The sequence below is a fragment of the Globicephala melas genome, chromosome 21, assembly GCF_963455315.2.
Source record: "Globicephala melas chromosome 21, mGloMel1.2, whole genome shotgun sequence".
In the NCBI taxonomy this organism is placed as follows: domain Eukaryota; kingdom Metazoa; phylum Chordata; class Mammalia; order Artiodactyla; family Delphinidae; genus Globicephala; species Globicephala melas.
In genome coordinates this window covers 20652506-20675910 of record NC_083334.1, presented here as the reverse complement: position 1 = coordinate 20675910, position 23405 = coordinate 20652506, and the positions used below count along the sequence as shown (strand labels likewise).

Sequence of the window (23405 nt, the reverse complement as noted above, 5' to 3'; positions counted from 1 at the left end):
ATAAAAATGGCAGTCTATACCTCTCAGGATTATTTTGAAGATTAAATGGGAAAATGCCTTTAGAGCTCTCAGCACAGATTCTGGCACTTAGTAGGCAATCAAATGACAAATTAATTATTGTTATGATATTATTTGTCATAAAGAATGCATCCAATGATAATAACCACCTATGGCTGGGTGTCATGTTTAGTTCATATTACAAAACAATTTAGTTTGTATTAGCTGCTTAGTCTTTGGCTGTGCCTGAGAAAAGCAACAGTAGCACTATAGTTGTGAGTTTGATTATTAAAGGGATGTGTAACTTTGGTTTTCTTCCATGGTTAGGTCTTCATCAATAATTCCAACCAAATGCTTCAAAAATATCAGTGGTTGTTCACAAGCAATGCGGGAAGAGCAGAGAAGGATCAATGCAAACCCATCATCATCACAAATAAACGGCTCCAGCACATGCCTTCTGGACAGCACATCCTCTTTCTTCAAGAATGGCAGATTATTATTAAGTGACGGGAACCAGAAATTGAAAAACACATACAATGGCAAGCTTAACTTCAATCTACTCCTTAATCATTTCTCTGGAATAGAGACCTTCCAGTGGAATGTTCTTTTAAATCCAGTTTTGGCTTCATGATATAGCTTCTGATGCTTAGGCAGACCTGTGACTAATATATCCGTTCTATTAAGCCTTTGACTTTGGACACATCCCATTTGTGTAATTATAGTGACCTTTGGCAAACTATGCAGACTGTTCCTACATACGATTTTAAGTGAAGAAAGTGACAGAAGTTTTGCTCCAGAAACAGAGGCGTGCGAAATATCCCTTCAAGTGGCAGCCTTGGTGTTGAACACACTCCTTCCCATCCCAGAGCTGGGCCACGTGCTTGAAATCTCACCTGCTGGTACCGCTGCTCTGTCCCATGTTTGCCTTCATCTACAGAGCAATTTTCAAAGCAGGTTCCAACTCGCTTGGGAAGACTCTCAGATATCGTATACCTAGCCTGACAAAGTCATATGCGAGGACTGATTCCCTCATCAATGTGCGAAAACAGTTATTCTCTAGTCACTTCATTTTGGATTTCAACACGGTCTGCACAAAAGTCACCTTCATTAGATTCTTCTTTGTTTTGCCCCGCAGGTACAGAAGTAAATCCCATTTCCATTGAAATGTTACCTTTTCTTTTCATTTTTTTGGACTTGTTGAACTACTTTTGCCCAAAAGGCTTAGGCAAGTTATAGGAATGTCACACTATAGTGGTGAAGCTTCCTTGCAAGCAGGGCATAAGGAAAAGAGAAGTCAGACCAACCAAAACTGATGGAGGGTTTACTTTCGCCAATGACTTTTCTGAGTACTTTGCAGAGTAGCTCATATGGTCCTTAAAATAATTTCATGACACAGGTACTATTTTCATCCTTTTTATATTGGTGAGGAACAGACCTGCCCAAAGTTACCCAGTACAAGAACCAGGATTCAAACCCAGGCAGTCTGATGTCACAGCCAGCTCTCTCAGCCACTATAGTATATTTCCTCTCATCAAAGCTGGCCTCAACAACAACATGCTTCTCTTTTTATTGAAACAGTCACATCTAATTTAATACATGCTCATATCCACCCTCCAGAAATGTGACCGTGTCTCATGAAGCATCATTAATGGCTGTCTCTCAGGCCCTTCGAAATGTTCTATCGCGTTGCATTCTTCTAGAGAAGTCTTTGTTTACTGGAGGAGCCTGCATATTTTGAGGCATACATCACTCTTGGTTAAAAGGCATTCTATTTGCCCTTACTTGCTTTTCATGGTGAACCAATGAGCAGAAAACAGTTCACAGGAGTCAGTGTTTGTGGTTGCCTGTCATGGGAAATGGCCCAGAATTCTTGATGCCCTACTGAATTCGGAGCCAATATACTGCACAGTATGTTAAGCATTCTTTTTGCTGGTGAATTGGAGACCTGGTCAGCTGAAATGGAAAAATCTATTTCACAAAAGACAGAAGATGCTGAACATCCAACAAAATACCCCCAGGAGCAGGGGTGGGAGGAGGGTCCAATCTAACGTATATACTTGAAGCATTTATTTTATGTCCATTGAATATCATCTGGATTGAGACTGGTCTAAATTTTCCTAACTTCTTCATAGGCAATTCAGTTTCTCTTCCTTCTCTTCAACGTTTAGCAATGGAACTACTGACATGTGTTCATAACATGTTGAGGTGTTTAGATTTTTTTCTCCTTATGTTTCCCTAATAGAGAGAATAGATTGAATACTTTTTTAAAAATCAGTGTTTTAAAAAACACACTATAGAAGTTGTTCTTACCTTATTAGATGTTTTTAAATAAGAACTAATAATTTCTTTTTGGTTTATTTATTCATTCCACTTTCCAAATTGATGAAAGCGACATATGTCTTCTGGCTTTTGCCTTACTTTCAGTCTCTCTCTGTCTTTCTCATCTGAATTTTAGTTTCTTTTCTTTTTCCTTAGAGGCAGTCCTATTGGTGCATCAGTCCAAACCTGTTTGTGGAGCTTTGTCAAATATACACCAAAGAATTCCAGCCATCTCATGTAAGACAGCCCAGCATCTCAGGCTATAAGAATTTTTGACTATAAGTATTTGAAAGCCACAGTAAGTATTAAGCAGGAATTTTTAATTTAGGGTCTATGGATAGATTTCAAGGTGTCCATGAACTTGGAGGAGGAAAAATTACATTTTTATTGTCACTAAACTTTAATTGAAAGGTAGCATTTCTTCCAATTATGAATGCTGACAAACTGCCGTCCCTGCACACACAATGGTACTAGCTGTCCTGTGACTTTGTTACCAATAGAAATTCGACTTTTCCAAATCACATTACACTTGTTGCAGATATCACAAAATCTCATTTACATTCATCTCTCCTCCACAGTTATGGTAGCTGTCAAACCCATTCCAGAACATACATGACTGCAGTTTTTCTCTCCACAGATGTTCATGGGATGCTGCCGGCCCCATTCAGCCACTAAACAGGAAAGCTGAAGATTTGCATGTTGGTCCCCTAGATATGGATGTTGTTCCCAAGGATTTCCTCTCTACTATAATGGTTGGTGACAAGGAGATGAATCAAAGATGACTTTCAGTTTAATGCTATTAATTATAGCTGCAGTAACAATCTTCACGCTGCTATCTTTAAAAAACATCAAATTTACATTTACTTCCCTATATTTTGAACACATTATCCTGTTACAGAATTCATTCATCTTATATTGCCATATCAGAAAATTTTGGTTTGAACACCTTGATCACTATATTTCATTCTAATTGGTTTCTGCTATAACTCTATATCTTTTATTTATATATTAAAAATACTTTTCTGAGAAGTGGTTCATATGCTTCACCAGAATGCTAAAGAGATCCATTGGCACAAAAAAGGTGAAGAAGTCCTATATGAAAGGATTAAGGGGTGACAGGTTTTCAGGAATAAAATGCTCCCTGGAACCAAGATGTCCTTGTGCCCAAGGGAAGGAGTGGCAAGGACACAGCAGACATGTAAGAAAGACGCACAGTTTGCCCAGAGGATGGTTGTCGGCCCCATCTGTCACCCACTGTTAACCTCAAAGTTCTTATTGCCTGAAAACACAGTGCCATCCTATGCTTTTAGGAATAATGGTTGCAGAGGGAACAGGAGTAAGAGAACCCCTGTGGGCTGTGGGTAGGCAGAACATAACAATTACATATAAAGGAAGATGCAATTAAGACAGTCTGTTCCACCACTCCTCATGACTAGAAGGCCTTTCCCTAGCAGCAATTCTGTATTTTGTTTATATAAGGCTGTGAATCCTTAAAAATAACAGACGGAATCCTTGTTTTATACATAAGGAAGTTTAAGGCAGGCAGAGGTAAATGATGGTTTGCGTACATAACACAATTTGGGGTAGAAGAACTGGGAACTTCTAAGTTATGTAGGTGTGTGTGTGTGTGTGTGTGTGTGTGTGTGTGTGTGTGAAAGAGAGAGAGACAGAGAAAAATAGAGAGGTAAACTGATTGAGAGAGAAAATACCTAACAAGGAAACAAAACTTTGTCCCATGGCCAAACAGTCCAGTCAGGTAAAACCTCTGAAAGAAACTGAAATCTCAGGTTAGTTTTTGAGAAACTTGGTGAAAGTCATCAAGGTAACAATCATCATGGAAACAACATTCCAGGTACTATTAACAGAAGTATTTCCCTCCAGAGGCTTCCAAACATGTTTTACCTGTCATCTCATTAATTTCACAACATAAGAGCAGCAGGAGGTTTGGACTTTCTACTGTTCTCCATTCTGCAAGAGAGGGCAAAGTGGTGTGATGTAAAATAAAGATTGGATCTGATGTTTAGAGAAGTGGCTTTTTGTGGATAATTAACAGCTAATACTTAGCCTTTGTCCAGTGAGAGGGTGGGGTGCAGAGGAGAAGTTTGAGGGAAAGGATAGAAGTAAGTTGTCTTGAGGTCTGGATGTGCACCAGATGGGTCTCCACTTGATTGAGCTATGAGCCTAGGATAAGAGAGAACACAGAAAGAGTCCAAGTCCCCAGTAATCAGAGGCAGTTGTGGTAGCCAAAGTCCTTTCTTTTCAAGTATCATGTCTGGATATTCTACTGTGTGAATCACCAAAGAGGTCATATTTGTCTTAGAGAAACCTGGAAATACAAAGAATTTCTTCCTTCAGTGGACCTGAAGCAAAAGTCCTACTTGCTGTTAGAGCTGGGGAAATGTTTAATTTTTCATCACATGTAAAAAGTAACTATTTTTCTCTAAGTGCTCTTCATTCAGTGCTATATTTTGGACTCCATACAGATCCTCAATATATAACAGATAACTGACTAGGCAGAGACAGCAACTTTCCAGGGATAGTATCTTTTTTTTTTAAAGAGGTCAACAGCTGTCAAAAGCTCTTCATTTATGAAAATTTAAGAGGAGGTCTGGGAAGCAAGACTGAATCAACCTTAGTCTCAAATCAAAACACCAAGCTACAATAAGATATTTTTGTGTTATCTTTAATAAGGCATTATTTGTGGATTCTTTCCATTTGGGACGATGGATTTATCAAGAAAAACAACAATGAAGCAACAATTTTTATTTTTTGTCCAAGGCTCAACCAATTACAGTCATGAATTTTATACTCTCATATCTTATGTCTTAAACTTCCTCTGGCCAACTGGAAATTGCTATCCCTTAAATCTACCTTAAAACCCACTTATTGTAAAGTTGGATTTCTTTAAGGTATCACATTTTACTCTAAAGCTATAATAAAATGATTAAATTTAAAATAGTTTACTCTCTCCCCTACCTTATGGTAGGCTTGACATTGTTTACTCTCTCCCAGTCCTGGGCAATAGGGTTTAGTTTAAGAAAGAGAAAGATATTCATGAGCATTTGGGACAAATTTATAGCCTACAAAGATATGTTATCTTCCTAACCTGCTTTATCACAATCACAAACCTTAACTTTCACCTCTTCAAGTAATGTCAGGACAATTAGGTCTAAGTTAAATGGGCTTTTATCAAGAACACACAGCACGGAAATCTGGACTGACACTTGGAGGCCACATCTAATACTTTTAACCATTCAGAACTTCATTCAATATATGGAAAAACAACTGGATTAACCAAGAAGGTTAAGAAAACACAATCTTTGACCCATCTATGCAAATGACGTAAGTATACAGACTTAGCAAACAAGGAGCCATTAAACACTACTGGGGTACCTTCCCTGGATTCGGAGAGGATTTTTTTTTTTATTGCGGGATGCTATTCTTTTAATCAATTTATGAATATTCTTAATACCAGAATCAAGCAGAAGTTCCCTTTTCCTTAATGTACCCTTTCAAACAGTCTGCCATTTGGTGGCTGTCACATGAGCCCTAGAATGTTTGAACTGAACACTGTATTTATGTTTTATTATATTTCAAACGCCTGCCTCTAGCATACCTGACACCCTCTCGGACCTCAGAGCAGCCCCGGGCTGCCAGAGGAAATACCAGCAGGCTTTCACCAGGCAGGGCACATCACTCCCCTGCCACTCAGCCTCCCAGGCCCCTCTCCTGCTCGCGCCAGGCCACCTCCGCCAGACAAGCTCCACAGCCGACCCTCACCAGCCGAACAGACCTCGGTGCTTTTGCCTGGTGGTGTTCATCACCACTGATTTCCTGACATTTCAAAGGACCTTGCTTTTCTTTTCAAGGTTAAAAAAAAAAACAAAACCCCACAAAACCTCTCATAAAACCTTATCTAGAAATAACAAGACCAGAAATCAGAGAGGCATTGGAGTTAAAAAACGAAAACAAAAACAAAAAACAAACCCACTCCAGAAACGTTAAGCCCCAGAACAAGGGAGATTGAAATCATTGCCATGACAGTGATGAACTTTATCCAGCTGATGAGATCATGAATTATCCGAGTTAATAACTGTGCCTGTGTATTTCATTGTTTTGCTTTTCAAACCTCTCGTCCTCACCCTCCACCCTTCACCCCTCACCTGCCAGCCGTCTGTCTCGGGTGTTTTTCCAAATGACATCCAGGGCTCTGGCCGTGGAGTCTCGGATGTGATCACTGAAGGACCTCCGGAGAGGGGCTCTCAGGCGCCGCGCCATCACGTTGGCCTCGGGGTCCCCCATCCGCCGCAGCTGCAGAGGACTTTAGCGCAGCCTTGGCGCAGCGACCATCCCTCGGGGCCGCTCCTGCGGAGGTCCCTCCCCGGCTGCGGGCTGTCGCCGTGCCAGGCGGCCGGGCTGCGTGCGCGCCGGGCCCGGGGGCGAGCGAGCCGCGCGCGAGCCCTGCGCCCTCAGGAGCCCGGCATTGCGGCTGGGCTCGCGCAGCTGCCCAGGGAACGCCGACTGCAGGCGGTCGCCTGGCCGGCCGCCAGGCCCGCGCGGCAGCCACATCTGGAAAGGCTTACAAATGAGCCCACGACACCCTCGCGCAGCTCTCGAGCTGCCTTCGTGGCTGTCTAGATGTTTCTCGCTTCCTGTGTAATCCAGTTACTTGACTTGGTAGAGCTCGGCTGATGCTCTGGTCAATAACGTGTCCCCCTGCCCTGGCAAGCCAGGTCCCCTTGCAGTTTTGAAGGAAAGGCCGGGCAGGAGGCAGAAAAGGGAGGGAGGGGGAGGAGGGGTGGCAGGTAGGGTTCTCTTCCATTCTCAAGGATAAGTCTCACTCACATTTATGTTTTATCAACTCACTTGTGTTTTCAGATTGGGCTGTTTACGGGACAAAGTCCAACCTTTAGTCGTGTTTGTGGGAAGGAGATAGGCTGTAATGAACGTTCTTCACATCGGTCTGGATTCCGGCTAGGAAGCAGACACCTGAGTTTTAAACTTAATATTGATCAGCTCCTCGTAATTCCCCTCTAACTATGCTTCTACTTACATTCAGTGGTTTCATCAGATAATTCTAAATAAGGATCAAATGTCCCCTGATTTTGTGAATCTTTTGGTTCCCAGTAAGCAAACTTCATCGTTATAATTGCACATCAAAAATTCTGCCCAAAAGAATTTAAAAACTAAGTAGTGCCAAGCACCATGAAATCAAAATATTGGCCTACTGCTTCTTTTACAAGATATGTTCTTGAGTTTCCAAAATGCCAAATGAATCAATTTCTCTGCCAATGAATTTGGCTGATTTTTTACCTTTCAATGCATTAATAATCCTCTCTTTTTTTTTATTGTCCCCTAAATACAATATTATAATTTTCAGTGTTTGGCATGGAGGCTTAATTATGGCATCAGATAGTATCTAAGGGCTAGTTCGTCACCTTTGCAAAATTACATAATGCTGTAAAAGCACTTCATAAGCATTGCGGCACCACGCAAATGCTAATGATTATCATAATTATTTTTATACATGAAATCATCTTTCAGTCTCCAAATTTTCACAGCGTGCATCCTCTTTCCCATCAACTTTGACAGCTGAATTATTCAAAGGATGATGATTAAATTAGTGCAATTGTGCTCATGAGTTACAACTAACACTAGTACCACTGCTTATTAGTAACCCATGTGTCCTAAACTGTATTGTTTCCAGATTGTTCATGCTCTACCAACGTGCTTCTGGTAGATACTTACTTCTCTGCCTTATTATTGGGCTGGACATAGATTAGGAGGCAATAAGTACCAGCTGCTGAGGCGTGTAGACCTCTGTGCCTGTGGAAGCCAATCCCAAGGGAAAATTCTCCATAAAATCTCAAAAAATCTGACTGCCTAATACCCGGGTCCATTTTAAAGCGAAGTACCCAAAGTCTGTGTGTGTGTGTGTGTGTGTGTGTGTGTGTGTTTCTCCTTCAAAGAAGTCTGGGTACCTTGAAGCAGGTTGACTCATTTCCTGGTCACATGGACCAGGACAGGTCTATGTGGACCCCTTTTGCAGAGGAGCAGCATGAGGCAACCATAGCACTAGCAGCGAACCACACACTGTGTTAGGCATGGGGATGTTGAGGATGAATAAGACACTGGCTCTGTCTCTGAGGAGGAAGAATCACATTGGCCACAAATAATTTCAAAATAGTGTGATTTGTTCTATGATCGAAGCATGTGCAAAGGAGCACAAAGAAGGAAAAGGTAGCCCGGATTCCTAAATCGTCTTAGGCACTGACTTCACCTGAATTTCTAGAACTATGACAGAGTCAGGGGCATACAGTCATTCCGAGCACCGATATCAACAACTGATTGTCTGAGTCATGCAAAGTGACTGACTGTAATGGCACAAAGATTTTCTATACCCAAACGCAGAAAGGAAGGGAAAGCAATAAAGGGGAAATAGCATTTACTGAGCACCTATGATGTACTACAAACTCTTCTAGCACTGGCTATAGACTCATGTATATAGACCACTATTGTTGTTATACAGACCACTATCGGTGTTGTTACCTCCACTTTAGAGACGAGGAAACTGAAGCACAGAGAGAAAAGGTCAGATAGTAATTGGCAGATCCAGGATTCATACCCAGAACTGTCTGCATCCAAAGCTCATTAGCCCCCCAATCAATTTGAATGGTCAGAAATGAATGATAGTGATGGTAATGACTCATTAAAACTATCCAGGCTCAGTTGATACTAAGCTATGGGCCAAAGCTCCATAATCTTACCCAAATAAAATCACCGCTGGACCCATGGTATAGAGGAAGAAGCCTGAGCTTCAGATGAGCTTTAGGTGATGCTAGCTATGGAAACTCAAGGGCAATGAGTCAAGAGAACCAAGACAATCAAGTCAACACATACTGTCTAAGGATGGAGCATTCAAGTCTGAGCTCCAAAGTGTTCCCAAATGACCCTCCTTCTCCTCTGCAGCACTCGCTTTCCAGGACAATACTCCTAGTACTTTGCTTCTTGGAAAAAAATCTACTTATCCTAAGTACAAGTTCCATTAGGTAGAATGACCTAAGCTATCTGAAAGGTTTTTATGTCTTTTAAAAAAGGAAACTTACCAACATAAATGTAACATTTATCGATCGATGATTGGAGAGGAGGAACACAGCTAAATGTTTTCCAGCAAGGTGGGCTTTCATTATTGATTTAACCATAGCCCAAAGTGGGGCTGGCAACTTGGTCCCTCATTTCTAAAAACTCATTAAATCCAAATTTCATTGTGAGGCTATTTCAAGTCCTTATGGATGAATCTTGGCCACATATCATGGGTATAGTGTAAAAACCATTCTAATAGACAGCCAATTTTAAATTATTTTTATTTCTGTTTTCTGTCTGCATTTATTGGCTGTTAGAAATGTTCCACACAGAAAAAGTGCTTTTCAGAATTCACTGTTTATAGAATAACTCCCCAAGTTTTATTTCTACAAATTTGAGATAATCCAAATCTCCTGTAACTGTGAGAAGTGAAGATAGTATGTGATAATTAGTGTCGGTCTCAGCTTGGCAGATGGGAGGAGTGGGAATATGAGAAGTCATTTGGTGTTTTTCAAGATCCCACTGGGAATTTTAAGAGCAGTCAGAATAGCAACATTATGCTCTGATTGCTTTTCAGAGCCTTCTTTTTGTGATAAAGGGCTAGTTTCAGCCATTGGTGGAGCTGCCCTCTGACCTGGGGAAGCTTTGCAAACTCTTCTAGATCCCTGGAGAGCAGAGATTCTTGTCAGTATACTAAGCTAGAGATTCTGGCTTAAGTACATCTCTAGTATTGTCCATCTAAGAAGATCATCCCACTTTGGTAATGTATTACAGATTTTATCTAATTTTGTCTAATTTATAAATTTCATCTTCTTACTGCAAACAAAACTTTTAATTTTATAGTGTTTCTAGGCACTGTGTGCTTCGATCTAATGACAGGGACATCTTCTTTTCCAAGCCCGTATAACATAAATCCACTTGGGCCTTATGACCACTCTCATTTGCTGATGTAACTTATTTATGCCTTCTTTGGAGCAGTTACAACATTTAGGATTACCTGAAGTTCTGGTAGGTTCCTTCAAAACAATGTGAATAATGAAGGGAAATGGAATGTTTATTTAGAGTCACTGCCATGCATGGATCTAGGTCTTTGGTGCAGGAAGGAAATTACTAAAACTCCATTTGGTTAAGTCTTGTGAGTGATCCAGCCCCTGCAACAGGACAGCTGGTTTAGTGAATGACAGTGTCTACCCTGGCCCTACAGGTTGGCCTCAAGGGCTGTAACTCCACAAAGGGAGTTCTCTTCCATTAGGTAGGTATCCAGAAGCCCATGACAAGGAGAATTCATAATATGAAGCTTCTGAAATTCTGGGGAAGGTGTAAATGGTTTCTGTTTGCCCCAGTGAACAACATCTAGCATGTAGATTACATGCTGCCAATGACTGTTTCACTTTGAAATTTGTTTAGTTAGCATGACCATCATTAGTACACTTGCTCTGGCAACTTTATTTCTTAATTGCTTCTGCATTTGGGACCCTAAGGGTTACACTGAATTCGTTGAGAATCTCTTTTGTGACAAACTCAAATGTTCTCAAAGGGCTCAAGTCAAGGTTGTGTACACTGTTAGGTATCTATTTATGCTTGATAGACCAATAGACCACAATGACAATTTTCTTCAAATTGGTGATCTCTGACCTGGGGGCAGACAAAATCCTCCTTAGAAGGCAGGAAGAAAATCTTAGAATCTGTATCTATGTATATAGTTATTTAAATATTTCTATTTTTGTAAAATGTGCAAAGGATATAAGTATAGTGATTTATGATCTAATTTATAAATAAGTGTATATGCTCAGAAAGTTTTACTGACGGGAGTTAGTGATCAAAGAAGTTCAGAGACTGTTTCTCTGCAACTACTGATATATACCATATCACACTATCTTTCAGAGTAAAATCAACTTGTTTGGGGCATAGTGTTGAATAAATGTAGAAGAGGAAAGGGTGTAATAGAACAGGAAGTGAATATAAGGAAAGAGAGAAAGACTTCCTTTTCTTCTTGACTGATGCAACAATACTTTATTTCCTTTTCAACTATGGAATCTCATTACTATCTATACTTTCTGAAACAAAGTTCACCTGGGCTGAGAAAATTCACCTTGCTTGTGAGAAAGGAAACTGCTATTGACTAAATGTTTGTGTCCCCCCTCACAAATCCATATGTTGAAACCTAATCCCCAATATGATGGCATTAGACGGTAGAGCTTTTAGAAGGTGATGGGGTCATGAGGGTGGAGTCCTCATTAATGGGATTAGTGCCCTTATACAAGAGACCCCAGAGAGCTCTCTTATCCCTTCTGCCATGTGAGGGCTCGGCAAGAAGATGGTGTCTATGAACCAGGCAGTCAGCCCTCACCAGACACTGAATCTGTTTGCACCTTGATCTTGGACTTCCCAGCCTCCAGACTGAGAAATAAATTTCTGTTGTTTATAAGCCACTCAGTCTATGGCATTCTGTAAAATCAGCCAAAACAGACTAAGATAGAAACAGGCTTCATTTCAGTCCTGCCCCTTGACGGCTTTGTGATCTTGAGACAGCATTTTCACAACTGCTAAAGAGGGGATTGACTAGTTCGCTGATTCTGGCCCAGAGCAGAAGATGGAACTGGTGAATATCAGACTCACACAGGATAAGGCCTCTCCTATTGAAGTGGAACAAAAAGGTTAAATAATTCTACTGGGCTAGATGGTCTCATTCCACTTCTAAAAATTACCTCAACAGAATCTTAACTATTAGTAAATTAATTGCCCATTTTTATCCTTTCCTCAAGCTATTTTCAAGTGGCTTTGAATATATTTCTTTGGAATTGTTCATTTGTTTATTTTGGTTTACTCCTTTCTCAATTATTTCTTTTTTATTTTCTGTAGTTGACTCATTTTCTATACTGGAATTTTTGGCAAAGAGACAGGAAATAAAAGATACTAGGGAATAGGAAGAGGAAGTAATGATGTTCCCAGAATTTTTTTAATGTAATAATTTCAGATTTTCTTCTATGTTATGATTTCAGAAGGTTAAAATATTTTTAATTTCTATAGAAAAAACAAGGATGCCTCACCAATACTAAGACTAAAGAAATAATGCATCTATAATTTATATTTCCTTATAAAAGAATAGGAATAATGGTACCATAAATTTTAGGTACAGTAAAAACCTCAGAGAAAATGATTTCCTTTTTCTTATTCTTCATTTTCTTTTAATTTAAAATTCTTCCTTTTATCCTTTTAGTTTCCTATCCTTCATTCTTCAGTGTAAAATTCCAGTATGTTATTAATTAAAGGAGTCTAGCATTATGACATAGAATTACAGTGATTTCTCTGCTTACTCAGAAGTATATTATGACTACTTGAATTGCTTTTAAGTTGTATTAATTTCAATTCATACTAGCTATTTTATGTATATTTCTATTGAGATTGGGACAAAAAAAAATAACCTCTTGCTGATTCTGAATTATAAGACTTCCTTCTGAGAAATAAATAAAATATTCAAATGTTTTATTTTACCTTTATGTAAGTCCACTGCCACAAATCTCGGTAAAGAATGCCAGATAGGATTATCCTCTGGATTATAACAATCAACAATAACCTCAAATAACATGCTACACTAATAATAAAATCAAAAGCAATTTTGGATGATGGCTGAATGGTATATCAAGCATATACATTCAGGCATAATTTCAAAGTCAGATGAAATAGGAATCCAAATATTTGTCTATGTTAATATAACCTATTGATTACACCCTTCCAATAAATGTCATATATTGTGACAAGACCCAAAACACTGCCAATACTAACAGGCTTGAATGTTTTTGTAAAAAAACTCTTTTACAGTTTGACTTAGCTTTTGTCCATGAAGGGATCCTGCTCATAAACACAACACACACACACACACACACACACACACAAATACAAAACACTGTTTTTCAGAAAATGTAAAATAGGTAATGCAGGACTGTAATCTCTGAAAGAAGGTTAAAAAAAACAAATAGATGAGCTATACTGCCCCAACCTACTGCCTGGGAGAAGTTTCTGGGCCACAGAGTAGAAACAGGAAAACCAAACATAACCTGGCAGTCTTGAGGTGAAAAAGATCAGAGTTCATGGAGACTGAGGCAGCTAGAATTTGCAGGTCAAAGGGAGCGGCATAGAGAGTGAGCTCTGCAGATCTGCAGGGGGATCTCCCCAAAGCTTTGACTGAATACTGATTGGCACAGGTGTAAGAAGGAATTCTCCCAAGCCGAGGAAAGAGGTATTGGAAGTCAGTAGGCAGATAACTTCCTGGTCACACAAGGCTAGGATTAGTTTCTGTTCCCACCAGCTGGCATGAAGAGACCTTGTGTAATCTGGGGCACTGGGTGAAATCCCCAAAAGAGTCATGCCTCAGTAGTGGGGCTAAATTAGTGGCAGAAAAATGGCTCCTCTGGATCTGCCAGCAGAAGAAAGGAAATAATAAAGATAAAAGCAGAAATCATGGAAATGGAAAATGGATAAACAATGGGGAAGATCAAATCTGTTTCTTTGAAAAGATCAATAAAATGGATTAATCTCTAGTTGGATTAACTAGAAATAAAAGGTAAGTTTAACAAGGTCACAAGAGTCAAGGTCAATATACAATAATCAATTGTATTTCCATATACTAGCAATGAACAATTGTAATTAAAATAAATATCATTTATGATATTAAAAAATATGAAATACTTAGAGGTAGATTTAACAAATATGTATACAAAAACTTGTACACTAAATGCTATAAAACATTGCTGAGAGAAACTAAAGACCTAAATAAATAGAGAGATATACCATGTTCATGAATTTGAAGATTCAACATTGTTAGGGTATCATTTCTCTCTGTAATCATCTATAGATTCAACACAGAATCAATCAAAGTTCCATAAGGTTCTTTTTTTTTAACTTGAGAAGTTGATTCTAAAATTTATTTGGAAATACAAAGGGCCTAAATGAACCAAAAAGATTTTGAAAAAGAAGAGCAATTTTGGAGGATTTACACTACTTGATTTCAAGACTTACTATAAATTGACAGTAATCAAGGAAGGGTGATACTGATTTAAGGACAGACATATAGACCAATGGAACAAAATAAAGATTCCAGAAATAGGTCCATACCACATGTTCAGTTGATTTTTTATAAAAAGCCAAGGAAGACAATGGGGTAGGATAATCTCTTTCAATAATGTTGTTGGGACAACTGGGTAACCATATGGGAAAAAATAAACCTCCACCTTTACCTCACACCTTAAACATTAGCTCTAAATGGACCATGAGCCAGAGATCTAAATATGAAGAGTAAAACTCTAAGACTTGTAGAAGAAATTTTGTGACTTTAAGTTAGACAAAGCTTTCTTAGGCCTCAATAAGCATGAATCATTAAAAAAAAAAGAGAGAGAGAGAGAGAGAGAGAACAAAATGGAACAAAAACCTCTGTTCTTTTAAAAACACTGCAAAGAAGAGAAAAAGTCAAGCCACTGGCTGGGAGGAAATATTTGCAAAACACATCTAATAAAGAATTTGTTTTCGGAATATATAATGGACCCTTATGATTCAATAACAAAATGGCAAATAACCAGACTTTAACAAAGGGGCAAAAGTTTTGAAATGACACTTTATAAAAGCAGATATATGAATAGCCAGTAAGTACATGAAAAGATGACTGACTTCATTAGTCATTAGGGGAATGAAAATTAAAATCATATTGAAATACCACTACACACTAAAATTAAAAAGACTAACCATACCAAGTACAGTATTGGAGAGGATATGGGGCGGCTGGAATTTTTCTTCACAGCTGGTGGGAATATAAAATGGTTTAACCAATTTGGAAATAGTTTGGAAGTATTTTATAAAGTTAAATATGCCCTTACCAACTAACTCCCCTTCTGGGTATAACACAAGAGAAATAGTAACATGTGTTTACACAATACTTGTATGAGAATATATATAGCACCTTTTTCCATTTATAGGTAATTCTACAAAAGGCATGACTATAGTGACAGAGATGGGCTTGCCAGAGTTTAGGAATGGGGGTGAAGGCGGGGTGAGATATGCTATAAAGTACCTGAGGGATTTTTTGAGGGTAATGAAAAAAAGCAAATTGGAAAACAGGAAAATAGTTGCAACATAAGTAACCAATAGAGTGTTACTCTCTATAATAAATAAAGCGCTTCTACAAATCAAAAAGAGCAAAAAAGAAACCATCCAACTGAAAAAAAATCAGTGGATTTTGTGAACAAGCGTTTTGCAGAACATATGGAGGTGATAGAATTGGGAAATAGAAACTCAGTATTCAAATTTTGATCTTGCTGAAAATTCTCTGACAAAAGCAAATCATCAGAACTCTGAATTCTCTGAAAATCAGATACACGCCTTCACAGAGAGGTGGGTACGGAATTGCTGCTTAGAGAATGATCACTGTCTTGGAGTATGTACATACAGAAATGACATTCCCAGTGCTGTGTTATTAGATCAAATTATATAAGAGAATTATAATAAGGCACTTCAGATGTGATCAATAATAAAATGGATTTGAATAGTATCATGAAAGGCTTATTCTATGAATAGTTATTAGTATCATTTCATGCAGTGTTATTAGTATTGGCATGTTAGTAACCAAAACAATAAAAACATTTCAACTCAATAATGATAGTTTATTATTGAATTGCACTATTATATTAGGATATAATATATCCTAATTGTGTGGCCATATATTCCTTTTCAGCGTACCTAATGGAACTTTTAAAAATGCTTATTTAAGTGAACAGGCATTTTTCTAACAATGTCAGCAAAAGAACATATGGTTTCTTCCTGATAAAAAATAAGCCAAAAATCTCTTCTTGAACATTTTAAACAAGAAGAGAGAAAAAAGGAAAAAAGTGAAACTCTTACTCTTCTGACTGGCTTACAAAAAGCTAAAGAAAGACAAGTCAGAAGAAGAAAGTAAAAAAGAAAAGCCTTGAGAAAAAAAATGGTAGAATTAAGGGAGATGAACATTAGCAGTCATTTGCATAAATTAAGCGGTACAGGAAATGACAGTGTGCAAACTTCACTGAAAAAGGGCATCTGAAGTGAAGGTTGAGCTGGTCCCCACTGAAGGAAAAAAAGAAGATGGTGAAGGGCAGTGGAGTTTTTAGCAAGTTCTTCTTTTGGACAAATTCCTTTTCTTTTGTTTGTTCCTGCACTGCTTCCCTAAACATGAATTGGAGACTTGGGAAGTTCTGACCCTAACTTCCCCTCACACTCATTGTTGCCTTGGGCTTCTTGGTCTCTGAGACTATTCAATGTGTGGCCAGTGGCCACAATGTGTGGCCATCTCTGACCATCTGTTCAGACGGTCAGGGTCTGGACAGATGGTCAGAGATGAGCACAGAAATAAAGAGGAAGCATTTAGAAACAGCTGTAGTAGTTTGACAGAGTAATTCTATGTCTGTTGAATCTAATGATAACATACTTTGGCTTCTATTTTTTTCTGTTTTGTGTTTTCCCCCCAATTTTATTTTTCTAGCACTCTTTTTTTCATTATATTTTGAAATGATATGTGTCCATGAGAGATTGAAAAACAGTTGGTCACCATAAATAGTTTAGGAAACCCTGCTCTAAATGTATGTATAACACATCTAGAGAAAATGATTGCTTGAGTATTTCAAGGGGGTGATACTTCAGCTATCTTGTATCTACATAGAGAGAAAAAGTAAAACACTGTTTTGTGAAGTGTTTAATCAGCCGCTGAATTAAACAATTGTCAGTATTTGCACATTTCTTGCTATTTGTTGCTTACAAATAAAGCAACATGGGAAGAATTGTTAATATCTCAAATTGGAAATTGAAAAAAAACATTAAAGGAAATGGAAGTATTTTTTGCCTTTGGAAATTTCACGCACAGTAAGTGGTTCATGTCTACCACCAAGACTATAGATCATCGGTGATGCAAGAACATCCAAAACTGAAATATTTGAAGAAAAACAGAGGATGGATGATGGTAGGAAACAGATCAGGCGATTTTGTCAGTTAGTGTAAAATATGATTGTTTTAAAGTAAGCCTCCTTTTAATCTAGCTAGTTTTTAAGAAATGGTTAGCGTTTCTTAGGAGGATGATTTGCTCTAAAATCTTTAGAAGCAGCTCTTTTCTTTAGTTCTCTAAATTCATATGTTATCTCTTTTTTATCTTAATGGTGTCACTTGTTATTTATTATCATGAGCAATGGTCGAATTATAATAAAGCAGAATCCAAGTTTCAAAAGTGTATCATCAAAACAAAAACATAATTCAAAATCTTCTGACTTTTTTCTAACCTCTTCACTAAATCCACTGTGATGTATACATATTAAAAGTCCTCTTCAATAGTGACTACAGTTGCTATCTAATGGGTTTCTGGTATTGTAGCTCATCACTGAAAACCATTTCTGTCTCTTTTTCTAAACTGCTTAATAAAGAGTTAAGAATAAGGATGTCTAGATCTTTGCAGCTGGGTTAATACCACTGATTAATTTTAAAAGATTGACTATTCTTAGTGAAAATTATAATTACTCTCTGAGGCCTGTTGGAGTCTGGACTCATCCCATTTTTCCAGTCTTCTCTCCTTCCAAACACAAACTCCGTGCTCCTGCTGGCTGGGCTGCACCATTGCATCACGGTGCCTTGTGCATTCCCACTAGCCTAACTTTGCCAATACCATTTTCCTTGCCTAGAAATGGCTCAGATCGTCCTTTCCAGTTTTTCACAGCTTTCTGTTCCCCCAGATCCTTTCTGGATCACTCCAGCCCAGGTGACCTCTCTCAGCTGAATGTCTAGAATCTCCTGACTTTCTTACCACTTAGCTGTTGCTACTCATCTTGCCCAGCAGTCTGGAGGCATTCTCAAGGGATGTGTCCTCAAGGTCTAGAACAAGGAAATCCTGAGCCAACTAAACAGAAGAGGCAGGAAAAGCAAGATATATCGACATCACCTGTTCCCAGTCCTTCCCCTCCTTTAACCCTGGCCCTCAGCTTTTTGGTGGAAGGAAGAGAGAGAAAGAGGGTAAGAATGGGCTGACATTTGCCTGGACTTGGATTAACCTGGAGTAGGGATAATAGGGTTCACTGAGGGGAAGCTGAAGACTGTAGACTTACTAAATAATTATAATATTTACATCAGTTGTCAGCAATATATGGTAGTGATTTTTCAGTGTCACTTGGGCTGTTTCTAGGATTCCAAAATTGCAAATAAGGTATGTTTGTTTGTGTCATTCTTCCATTTCCCTCTCTGAACATCTTCACTCCTGAAATCTCTTCCTTTTCCTTAAGTCATCCAGGCCTTCTGTCATCTGACTGTTCAGAGTCACCACTGCACAGTTTATTCCTTCACCTCCAAATACCCCCCCATCTCACAGTGGTTGGAATTCCTGTTATGGAGTGCTTGTTAATACTTGCTGGGAGATTCCAAGATGAAGGTCAGCTCTGTGAGAGGAGGAGAGGGGTGTAGGGCTGTAGAGAAATTTATATCTAAAACAAGAACCTGGTCCAGATAAACATCTCCTTATCAAATGTGAGTGAGGGAACAACCAGGACCTCTAGCTCCTCATTGCAGTCATTGTTCTTTTTATCTCCTCCTATCATGTCTGCATCTGGAATTATTTCCACTGCTTTAAAATGCTGTTATTTTTGTTTGATTAGGCAATGAGTAGGCTGGCTAGTGGCAAATATGTGAAACTATATGACACAATAGGGCATCTCTGATTACTTTGCTTGTTCAATCAACTTCTCATATGTGTGTATCTTTTCTCTCACCTTTACCATAAGCTCTCTGACGCTAGTGTCTTAAACAGTTTTATAAGCCCTGCACACTATTTGGTAAAAATAGACATTCAGAAATATTTCTGATTATATTTATAAAATATGACATTTCTCTAGTCTTTCAGTGTCATGATAATTTTTCTTAAGCCTTAGGATTTTGTTATGCAGTACAAACTCTGAAGTACATAATGAAATTTATATGCATGTGGAAGAAGAATAAATGGGAAGCTTTCATTGACATTAAGCAATGATCCTTAAACTTCAGTGTGGATAAGAATTCCCTGGAGAGTAGATTACATTGAAGATTCTTGGGCCTAAGAAACTCTGATTCAGGAAGCGTGGAGGAATCCAGGTATCTGCATTTTAAAACAAATATTCTAGAAAAATTTGAGGCACATTTTAACAAATCTTACATTAAGAGAGTATGCTTTTACTTTCAATTAAAAACTCCATTTTTCTTTCAAGCAGAAAATTTATAAATGTTCTTTATGTATAAGACATTCAAAGATAAATCAGACATGGATTTTATTATATAATATGAAAAAATAAGCCCTAATAATCATAACAAAAGGCATAAAAGGATAAAAACCTTGTGAGAACTTCAAATATAGTATTGAGAGTTCCGGGAAAAAGGGCTCATTTCAGAGTAGTGGAAATCTTGGAAGCTTTCAAAGAGGAGGTATATACAGAAATTTGAGATAGTATAAAAGGAAATTTTAGGAAAAGGTAACAGTATTAGCAAAGACACTGAAGTAGAAAGTGCAGGATGTGGAGAGTGTGGGCATTCCTGTGATGGAGTCTCAGGGGCGGTTGGAAATGAGGTGGGTAGTTTGGCTGAGTAACTAGGGCTGGAGAGTGTGCAGACATATCTTTATTTGGATGAGACCCCTAAGAGAAAGTGTAAGGACAGACAAGAAAAGAAAATCCAAACATCTAAGCCATGTAACATTTTTAAGGCTTAGGAGGGGATTCAGTGAGATTCAATCATAACTATTATTGTTAATTATATTAAATATGGTATAAATGAGTTCTATGATACGAATATGTAACTTTATTTCTTTGTGCTCTATGATATTAACATCTATTATTTGAGGCAAACAAAATAAGACTCCCAAATTGTAAGATTAACACCAGTATTCAATCTATTAAAATAAAAATCAAAGCACTGTCTACCTAAGGTATTTCTAAAATATAATTCCATAGAATTGACCAGACACATATATATTTTTTAACGTCTATATCACTTATGCAGACACTTAAACAAATATAAACCAGGCTAAATTCTAGAGAATCACAAAAACATTATGAGATATTCCTTTGCTCTCCTTCCTCTTAAAGACAAAACAAAACAAAAACCTGAAACCCCTAAGGGTTAAATAATTTCACTAAAGAAAACAGAAAGGAGATAAGCTGAAGTCATGGGAAATGGTAAAGAAAGAGCAAGAGGCTGGAAACCTACCACAGATGCAGCAAAGATTTTCCAGATGTGGAATTCTTCCTATGGATCTGTGCTGTCAGCCTGGCTCACTTAAGTTCTACCAGGAAAAAAAAAGGCTTCCTTCTAATTTCTATATGTAATCTAACTAAACCTCCTTTGCTGAAATTTTATATTTTGTTTCCTCTAGGAAAAAGTCTTGCTATCTGTGATCTGCAGTTATTTTTTAAAAACTAGCTTCCATTCCAGATGGGAGCGCCTTTGGAACGCCTGAAGGTATTTGTCTGTGTGTCGGATATCTCCATTGCGAAAGACATTTCTAACGTCTCTTTGTCACAGTCCTTGTGTCCACATCACAGAAGGCCAGGGCGCTGCCTGCATGTGAGGATGGCAGGGTCACTGCTCTGTTTATGTTCTGCTGTCAGGGACCATCTGGAAGCATGGCTCCTGATTAGCTGCAGAGCGATGACTGCCGTCTCAGAGTCAGGGCCACACATCAGACTTTTTTTAAAAGGCCCCCAGATTTGGTGCTCAAAAATATTACAAAACAATGACGGTTTCATGATATAATAAATAAGCTGGCACCTCGATTCACCAAAGTCACAAAATAAGAAAATCCTTATATCCCCCCTTCCAGTCACCTGGCTGAACTTTGTTTTGCACAGAGGAAAGCTACTGTTTCCCTCATTGCAGCTGGAATGCAGTCATTGGTGGTCTTAGGGGAAAAAAAGTCATAGAAATGCCCCCACATCCCACAAACGTAGGTGACTTTTTAAAATAAAAAAGTGCTAAGTCATAAAATACAAGTAAGTCTAGTAGAATTCAGACTTTTTTCTTTTAAAGGCAGCTTATTTTAAAAAATGTATCAACTGTCTCACTCCCTGATCATTTGTTTGTTTGTATTCTTTCCTCTTTTGGTTTTACATTGTTAACTCTTATTATTTAATATCTTACTAATTACATTTAGTGGAATGAGAGAATGTGAAGCTAGTCTACTGAAAATATGAAATTGTTGAGGGAAACAGCACTTGACTGAAACAACTTACAATGCACATTAAAAACCAAATGGCATGGTCAGGATGACGTTAAGTGATTTCAAAAGGTAAATACAAGATATGATGGTGTTGACGTGGTTGAGGGTGGCTGAAAGAGGGGAGACATGTTCTATGGGCTGAAAGGTAATTACAAAGTAGTGATATAGTTCTGTGGCCTAAAAAGGCAGTATAACTGTGAAAAATTATAATTTTATTGAACATCCACTATATATGTAGTTCTTGTTAGATCTTTTAGAGTAAACTATAAACAGGAGACCAAAATATGCCATGGTTCTTCACTGTGGCTGATTATAACATACTTTGAAGGCTTCATATATATATGAAGCAGAAAATAATGTAAGACAGGTAAAATTAAATGACAGACTATTTTTGATACTAATTATATTCAATAGGAATTTGGAGAAGGATGTCTAATCATCTGAGTGCAAGGAACTCTTTCATGTTAGGTCTAACTAAAAGCCTGAGGCGTGAGGATACAGAGATACCCTGCAGGTGTGGGGTAGGGACCTCCTGAGAGTTGCAGCTGACACCTAGGGAGTCACTGGGACAGATGCAGCTAAATTTTCCATCTCTTTCTCTAGTTTGCATTGTCTCTAACTTTACTTTATTGGCTCAGTTGTCCCATTATCCCACTCCTCTTTGCAGAATGGTTTTCTCTATGACTCCACCTAACACTATATGTGAACTTTCAGCCAAAGCACTTGTTGCAGGTTGATTGAGTCTGTCTGGATTATAATATGCAGGAGAGGGAGAGGGAGAGAGGAGGAAGAGGACGAGGAGGAGGGAAAGAAAGAGAGAAGGAGACTGTCCACCTGTCAGGTCACTCAGTTTTTCTCTGACCTTGAGTCACATGTGCCCCTCACCCCACCCGCCTGCCCCCAGTCCAGTGGACTCCGGTCATGGGTTAGGATAGGGGGGTCACAGTGCACATAGGCTGCCCCTTTCCAGGGCAGAAGATAAAATGAGCAGTGAAATCTGTCTGACTCAAAGGAAGAGTTCATCCAAGAGAAGAGCAATTGAGGAGGCCTTGGGCAAAAGAGGCCCTCAAGCGAATCCTTGAAGGAAGCGTGTCATTTGGAGAAAAAAATAATAGAAGAGTATTTGGGGGACATTAAACTTCAGGAGCAAAGGCATAAGGGCAGAAATATGTAGATCATATAAACTATATGAATTATTACAGTTTTATTAATTTTGGTCATACTTTTATTAGAATCAATGGTGCTGTTAGGTAGGAAGAGGTAGAAAAAGCATCAGCTTTGGAGCAAGAGAGAGTCATGTACTGTGGAGCTTAGTGTGTACTAAAGATAATGCAGAGGAAGCATCTCAGAGATGGCAAGGTAGGTACACAGCAAATAACAGCTGTTGATAACATATTTAGTAGTAGTATTTTTCTTTTAAAAACTTGGAGAATTCCGAAGGAGAGAAATGAAGAAATCATGATCAACGGTTAAGAGAAGAGAGTTACTTTTGCCTAAAGAAGAAAGGATAAAAGTTAACAAAAGTGGACTGTGTAATATATTTTATGATCAATGAGTTTAAAAAGTTTTTACACTAAAAATGTGTTAAATAAGCACCTTTAACTGTGGTATACCCAGACAAAGCAATGTTAATTCAGTACTTAAAAGAAACAAGCTATTACGTCATGAAAAGACATGGAGGAACCTGAAATGCATATGTGTAAGTGAAAGAAGCCAGTATGAAAAGCCTACATGCTGTACCATTAAAGCATCACAGAGTAGATTC

The 23405-nt window shown here is 38.3% G+C and overlaps 1 protein-coding gene across 2 annotated transcripts in view; it reads right to left on the bottom strand.

Annotated features, from left to right (window-relative positions):
* Positions 1-23405, bottom strand: part of DLC1 (DLC1 Rho GTPase activating protein) — a 398279-nt gene that overhangs the window by 167845 nt on the left and 207029 nt on the right. The window contains exon 1 of one of the 2 annotated variants that reach the window (XM_060291418.1): positions 6480-6711. The exons of the other annotated variant lie outside the window; for it this stretch is intronic. Within the exon in view, the coding sequence (XP_060147401.1) occupies positions 6480-6618 (139 nt within the window). The 5' untranslated portion in view covers positions 6619-6711. Of the gene's footprint in view, positions 1-6479; positions 6712-23405 lie in introns of those variants that run through there. 2 annotated transcript variants of the gene reach the window in all.